Source organism: Atta colombica, unplaced genomic scaffold (genome assembly GCF_001594045.1).
Source record: "Atta colombica isolate Treedump-2 unplaced genomic scaffold, Acol1.0 scaffold107, whole genome shotgun sequence".
Lineage (NCBI taxonomy): Eukaryota > Metazoa > Arthropoda > Insecta > Hymenoptera > Formicidae > Atta > Atta colombica.
Window position 1 is genome coordinate 3,214,836 of NW_017259192.1, and position 8,448 is coordinate 3,223,283.

The 8,448-nt window shown below is 28.0% G+C and overlaps 1 protein-coding gene across 1 annotated transcript in view; it reads right to left on the bottom strand.

Annotated features, from left to right (window-relative positions):
• Positions 1-6,939: 6,939 nt before the first annotated feature.
• Positions 6,940-8,448, bottom strand: part of LOC108692585 — a 5,084-nt gene continuing 3,575 nt past the window's right edge. The window contains exons 4-5 of the mRNA XM_018200900.1: positions 8,131-8,286; positions 6,940-7,524 (exon numbers count right to left, since the gene is read on the bottom strand). Of these exons, the coding sequence (XP_018056389.1) occupies positions 7,496-7,524; positions 8,131-8,286 (185 nt within the window). The 3' untranslated portion in view covers positions 6,940-7,495. The remainder of the gene's footprint in view (positions 7,525-8,130; positions 8,287-8,448) is intronic.

Genomic DNA, 8,448 nt, shown 5'->3' on the forward strand with positions numbered 1-8,448 from the left:
TATATATATATATATATACACAAATATATACAAATTGATTTAGTATTTAACTGATAATTTTGGACAAATTTTTATTATAATAATGAATTATAATAATGAAATTGACATATTTATGAGTAAGCAGTAAATTAGAAATAGCAAATGGGGTTATAATAATAAGATATGGTTTTTATTTAGATAATTAAATGCATACTGACAAGTAAAATAGCAAACAGTTGTATCTAAGTTAATTTCATATTTATTGAATTCTTTGTTGCTTTCGAACAAATTATCAAAATATATCTTAAGCCTTCCAACGGAACGACACGAAAATGTTCTATAATCCATTTATCCTTTATTATGTGTTCTATTATTAGGTGTACAACTTTGCTTCTGTCGTTTTTTTCCGAAATTCGAGGCTTTATTGTTAAAAACTGGTTATACATTTATGATTCAAAGTATTGTCCATCGCTGGCCACTACTTTCTCTCATCTTTCGGGTAGCGTACGAATCCCGCGTTGAAAAAACTGGTGATCTTTTGAGGCTATCCACGAATCGATCCAATTTTTTACTTCTTCATAAGACCGGAAGTGCTAGTCAGCCAGGCCATATGCCATTGATCGAAACAAGTGATAGTCAGAGGGAGCAACGTCTGGAGAATACGGCGGGTGGGATAGGACTTCCCATTTCAACGTTTTCAAGTATGTCTTGACCACTTTCGCAACATGGGGTCGAGCATTGTCATGCTGCAAAATCACTTTATCGTGTCTCTCGTTGTATTGCGGCCTTTTGTCTCTCAACGCTCGGCTCAAACGCATCAATTGCGTTCGATACCGATCGCCTATGATTGTTTCAGTCGGTTTTAACAGTTCATAATACACTACGCCGAGCTGGTCCCACCAAATACAGAGCATGAAGCCGTGAATATTCGATTTGGCCGTCGACGTGGAAGCATGGCCGGGAACTCCCCATGATTTTCTGCGCTTGGGATTATCATAATGAACCCATTTTTCGTCCCCAGTCACAATGCGATGCAGAAATCCCTTCCGTTTTTGCCTTTCAAGCAGCTGTTCACAAGCAAACAAACGCCGTTCAACATCTCTCGGCTTCAATTCGTACGGCACCCAATTTCCTTGCTTCTGAATCATTCCCATGGCTTTGAGGCGTTTTGAAATGGCTTGTTGAGTCACTCCCAATGATCGTGCCAATTCTTCTTGATTTTGACACGAGTCTTGCTCAAGTAATGCCTCCAATTCTGCATCTTCGAAAACCTTCTCTCTTCCACCGCTATACCAGTCTTCGACATCAAAATCATCGTTCTTGAAGTTGAAACCACTCACGACACGTTCTTTCACTAATAGCGGCCTCAATATAAGTATTTGAGAGCATTCGATGAGCCTTAGCCGCAGATTTCTTCATATTGAAGCAAAAAATTAAAACCTCCCGCAAATGACGAGAATTTGGCTCGTAAACTGACATTTTTAATCGAGAATAACTTTATGATGCAGACACAAATCGACACTAATGTTTCTATGGGATTATGTTGACAGATGCCCAAGTTTATTGTATGACGTCTATGATCTATTTATTTCGACCATCACTTACCGCTAAAGCCATCTATAGGAAAACGGCGGAAGCAAAGTTGTACACCTAATATATCACACATTCTTCTAACATCATGTGCTATTGCATTTACATGATCTGGTGCAAAAATTATAATAAAGATATGAAATACTTTTTATAATAAAATAATAATTTAAATAAAACTTTATATTATTAGTATTTATAACAGTAATTCAAAATATATCTTTAAAAATTTAAAAATTGTAAAAGTAATTAACTTTTCATCTGCTGTTTTTCATTAACGTCATCTACATTATGGGGTCTTTCGTGCCAGTACCAAATTTCTCCTACTGTACCAGTTGTGAAAAATCGGAAAAAAAATTTTATTATTGTTTTTTTATTTCTTTGTTTCTAAATTTCTAAATATTTTTGAACTCAGATATAATATTTTTTTATATAGCAAAATACAGAGGAGAATATAGAAATTTTTTAGTAGTTAAAAAAAAATAATAATTTTTCATACGTCGAAAGAAAAATAATCTACCTAGATTCATTCTTAAGGGATGACTCTTTACGAAAAAAAAAGGAAAAAATAGTTTAGAGGAAATAATTTTTGTTTGCTGAAAAAAGTTATTCTAGTTATTTTGAGAAGTAAAAATTGTAATTTTTTGCACACCAAAATAAAATATTTTTTGAAAAATAAATTCAATTTTTTGTCGGAAAATGATTTATTTTTCAAGAAATATTGATTTAATATTAAAAAATATGAAATAATGTTAGTACAGAAAATTTTATAATATTATAAAAAATTTTTTTGAAAGAGAAGATTCAAAAAAATTGTCTTTATCGACATTTTGTACATTGTTTTAGAGTGGGTATAAAAAGAATGACATCAATTAGCCGGAAATCGCCATTTAGTATCCTACATCCGAGGTATCTGTATGACATAATTGCTTGTCTCTTCTTTCTTTAACGTTCTTCTTTCTAAATAACAGTAAGGTAGAGTCAATCAGCATTAGATACATGCATTGGCACCATTCTCTTTATATCCACTCTACGTCTCTCATAATATCTTTGAAGTCCGCCTCATTATCCGAAGCTTCTCTATAAAATATTTTGGTTCCTCGTGATCTTAAAAGTCGTTTAATTTCTTTAACATTGTTACATGTTTTTTGTAGTTTTAGCATCGTAGATCTGCACTCCCTCTCTAATCTACAGCTACTTGAAATTTTAATTATTTCTTGAAAGATCCACGATACACGAAACGGAAAGTTAATAATAACAGATAAATTTATAAATGTGTATAACACATGTGTATAAAACACACACACATTTATAAATTTATAATTATTAAGAAAATTTATTTTAATAATGGAATAATACCAAAATAAATTTTATTAATTTTTTTTAGAGAAAATATGTAGTGTAATATATATATATATTATCGTAATTGGGATATGACTAACCATATTGTTTATGCCGAATGAAGAATTTATTATCATATCTTCATCAACAGCTCTGATAAACGCATTTAGAGTACCATTTATTTTCAGGTCACTTTCTAAATATATATTCGGTATTAATGCATCAATTTCCTAACGAAGTACGTCATTAAGAAAGAAAAGAATGCAGTTTCACATCAAGAAACTTTGATAAACCGATAATAAGAGATAATATGAGATTTGAAAAAATTACTTCTGTTTTTATTTCATCAAAATTGAATTTAAATTTACCATATTTATAAACTTACGAATCCAAAGGTGGAATATAAAATTCTGAAAGTCCTACCAAGATAAATTGATTAATTAGAGTGAGTGAGTGAGTGAGTGAGTGAGAAAGAGAGAGAGAGAGAGAGAGAGAGAGAATCCATAATTTAAAATAATTTTGTTTAAAGTTTTGATTAAAGACTTTATCTTATACTTGTTTTAAGTAAAATTTAAATATTTTAGTTTATCTTATTTTACTATAAATTTACGTTATTTTATAAATTATTTTTATTTTACGTTATTTTATTAATTATTGCATATAAATTATTTACAACCTATAAGTTACAACAATAAAAATTTATAATGAAAAAAATTGTACTCGTACCTTTTACGATTAGTTGCCATTTTTCTTGTAAACTTTGTTTAAACAAGTGTAGTAATCATTTGAATCTCGTTTGCATGTAACTGGAGCTAAATAGAAAGAGAATGAAATAAAGTAAAAATATAAATAGTAAAAATATAAAAATACATAAATTAGTTTAACAAAAATATTTAATTTAGAATAATTAAGATAATTAGGATGTACAATAATTACTTTTTTATCAAGTATATGTGTATTATCAGATGTTTAAGTTGAGAAGAGAAAATATTAGAACTATAATTCGTAAATATAAATGTAAACCTTACTTTTTTACAAAAAATCTAAATAAATATAATTTTGGCTTGTTATACAGGTTTCATAAATACATGTACTTTAGAAGATAAATCTATACACTAATATAAGTAAAAAAACGTCATGAACATATATCCTACCTTAGTTTTCAGGTTACAGATGATTAAAGAAAATGTTCGAAGTATGCGCCTCGTACGTCAACACACGTTACTTCTCGTCTTAGCATTGAATCCCGCACTCGTTCAAAAATACTAGGTATTCTTCGAATAGTCTTAAATCCATTTCGTATTCTAACTCGCAGATTATCCGCATTATTTACTTGAACACAACAGATTTTAAATAGCCCTAAAAATAAAAATCTAATGGATTGAGATCAGAGGAGATCGTGATGGTCATAGGGTTCCATCTCGCCTATCTATCGATTTGCGAAGGTATTGTTTAGGAATGTTCTCACTTCAAGATGAAAAAGAGACGGAGCTCCATCGTGCATAAATGGTCATAGGTATATCAAATGCACATCGATTATTTTAGCATAAGTATACATTATCATTTTGCCACTTTTATGGTCGGTTTGTTCCATCTTTAGAATTATATAATATATAACATATATAACATAATTTACTTATTGGCTAAACAAAAGAATAAAAGGATAAGAACATGGGAGAATAAGATAGTAAATTGAAATTTACAGAAAGGTGAAACAATTCAGCCTTAAAAAACAGTATTCAGAACAGTAATTCGCGAACATAAGATAGGTTGCTTAAAATTCTGTTCGATTTATTGATGGATATTATTTATAAGCAGATAACGTCAAGACTAAAATGTACAATAAAATGTGTGTTGATACACAAGATGAGCATTTCGAACATTTTCTTTAATCATTTGTAACTCAAAAACTAAGATATGTAGAACATATTTTCATATATGATGTTTTTTATTTATTTTAATGTATAGATTTACCTTCTAAAGTATTGACATATATTTATGAAACACCCTGTATATTCGTAGATATAGGAGAAGTTAAAGAGAAGTTAAAGATAAGAGAAGTTCAGGCAAAGCGAACGCTCTGGTCAAGGCGAATATTTTTTATTTTCTATCAGAGATAGTGTCATGAGTCTCTAACTGTTGAAAGAATAAAATCGATCGGCGACGCCATGAAAGTACAAAACAACATATGATTCGTTTATGTTTGATAGAATAATAAAAAAAATTGTGTATTTTCTTGCAATTTTTGTTACGTAGTTTAATTATAGTAATAACTGTTTCTTAACTAGTGTGAATGATTTTTTATAAAAATTCTCTGACTTTAAATGTGTGAAGTTAAAATTTTGCACTTGTTGCTTAAACTTAGTCTAATTTTTCCAAATTTGCCAAGTAGGTTCTTTGGGCGAAGTGGATAGGAGCAAAGCGAATGGCCCAGTGTGTGGTTGCACTGAAAATACCAGAAACACAAAGGGACAGACGATCTTTCAAGTGAACGAAAGGCTGTTTATATCTCATCTTTTTTTCTACAATGCAGTATGATACGTATTCTGAAGAATACCGACTCATTGTCCGAAGACTAGATTCAGTACACCAAATGAGCTCATGAAGGTTGCACTATATATAAAAGATTTGGCAGCTACTAACTTTGTGACGCTTGCTAAGATTAATTTTAATTCTTTTTATTCCATTCTTATTGCTCGAGGAACTGATGCTTGTCCAGGGGAGTCGGACAAAGCGGATGATTTCTTTTTATTTACGTTTTGATTAAAAAAACATTTAAATGTTCAAATTTTATAATTTTATTTTATTTCAAAGTTGATTCCTAAAAAAAAATTATGAGAATAAAAAAGGTTTCTAATCTTAACTATGTCATTTTAACTCGTCATTTTCCTTTCCAAAGAATCTTAACACATCCGTTTTGCCTGGATTTCCCTATATCATAATTTCATATTTGAAATTATTATGTTACCATAATAGTGATTTTGTATAATGAAAATTTATGTGATTAAAACAATTAATATATTCAAGTTAACGTATAGTAATTCCGTAATATTTTTTTTAAAAGATACATGTGTACTGAAGAATTCTTTTTAAAAAAACTTACGAAGATCTCCCGCCGAGGATAATCCAATCAATGTTAAATAGACTAAACACATAGAAAAACATTTTCTATGTATAATATATCTGCGAATAATGCAATTGATTCTGCGAACTGAGTTACACTGAAATCTTGTAATAATGGATCTTGAAAATCTTGAAGTGTTATATAAATCCCTTTTACTCAGTAGCACAGCAGCGTTTGCAAAGTGTTAAAAAAGCGATTATATGCGTATTTTAGCGCTTTGTTAGCAGTGTGGGTATACATTTGAGTAGTGTGAGTAGCAGTGGAATCGTGGCTTCCAATACGGTCTTGAATTACATAGTTTAGAAGTAAAAGATGCATAACTTCGTTCAGATGCACTCTATTATGAAGTTTTAATGTATATATAATTTTAATTTACATTAAGAGTTTTACATTAAGAGTTTAGTATCATATATAAATCATAAGATCAGCTAACACTAATTAGTTGTATCAAAATCTTAATCTTCTTTTATGCAAATGTTCTTTGCTTTATATGCTGTCGTTAATGTGTTTACACATCTGGTGCATAAAGAGAAAAACAATTGTTTAATAATTAATTCGTGTTGTTAATATTAAAGATGAAGTAAATTTATATAATTTACTTAGAATTCTGTATAAATTATTATTTTTATGCAGAAAAATCGTAAATTTCAAAAGCTGAGAAGTAATTAATATATAAATAGAATTAAATTTTGAGTTTAATATAATTTTTGTGTTAAAATTTAATTAAGTTTCACATTTAAAAGAAATATACTTATTATTTTATTGTGAATTTAACTCTTAATAGAACAAACTCATCATTATATAAATGTATGAAGTGGAAAAAATGATTATTATTTTCATAATTTTTTTACTACATGTGTAATATTTTCTTATTGATAAGAGTTAAAGACAAATGATAATTACATCAATTTATATTTTAACATATATATTTATTTTGCTTTCAAATAATAATTTAAAAACAAAGATTAATACAGAATTGTAGAGAAGTAACTTATTCTCTAAATCTGAATCAATGGATAACCACTAATTATCTATTTAGCACTGATAATTAGTGAAATTCAAAAAAGAAAGAATGTTTGAGCATTATAACTAAAATACTAATTTGCACGTTAATTTCAATTTTTCAATATCGTTCATTGAATTTAAGCACTAAAACAAGATTAATTAGATCATATAATAAAGATTAGCTAGATTAGGGATCTCATATTTAATTCACTGATTACTAGTGACACTGATATCAGTGATTATTCACTGATTCAGATTTAGAGAGTATATATGTTTGCGTTTAAAATTCTGAACATTCTTTATTTATAAGATATTTGTGCTCTGACTTATATAATATATAAATTTTTATGGAAATATTTTTGAGAAGGATACTTTCGAGAAGAACTTATTTGCAAAGTCAATCAAAAGCAATTCTATTCTATCGAACAAAGATGACCTTATCACTGGATAAAGCCTTAGTCAATTCGTATTTACTAAATTTACGACAGCTGAACATCAGCTGAAAATAAAAATTGACATATAAAATGACAATGATAATGATTTTCAGAAAAAAATCAATTAGAAAGATAAATATAATTACAATATATGTAAATATAATTGTAATTAATTTTGTTGTAAGATTTTATGTTTGCAAAAATAGCAACAATAAAAATATTGCGATGAAAAATGATTTACAAAATATGATTTATATTGGTAAAATATGTACTTTTAACTTTTATCTTATTTTAAATCAGTGATTATTTCGTTATTATAATTTGAAGAATGCATAATTATATTAATTGGAGTTGGAATTGAAAAAGGGTAAACATGGTCAGTGATAATAGGCTATAATATTGCTATAAATATAAGAAAAATATTAATCTCATTACTTGATGGGCGAACTATATATGTACAAATTATGGATTATTAATATTTAATAAATTATTCTAGATAAACTTTTATCAAAGAGCAAGAGAATTTTGTATGTAATATAAAAAATATACTTATCGTTAAATAGGAAATCAGATATGAATCTTTGTTCAGGTAATTTAATTCCCATTGGACAATACAATAATAAGCGGAGTTACGTCTGAATAGTTTAATGTTATACTTACTGATTGCTTTTTTTTTGTCTACATTATCATAATACAATTTAAACTTTCCAATTGACGGAACAAAATAAAAATGTTCTACAATCCATGTATCGTTTATTACATGTCCTGTAAAATTCGTAGTTCCGCTGACATCTTCCAAGATTAGACTATAATATCCTGTTACATAAAAATTATTTTAACCATAAAAGTACAAAATATTTTTTAATAAAATAGTAATGATTAAAAAAATTATTATTATTTCTTTAAAATTGCTACAGTTATGTTAAAACAATAATTATTAATTTAATATTAAAAATTAATTTATGTTATGTATATATA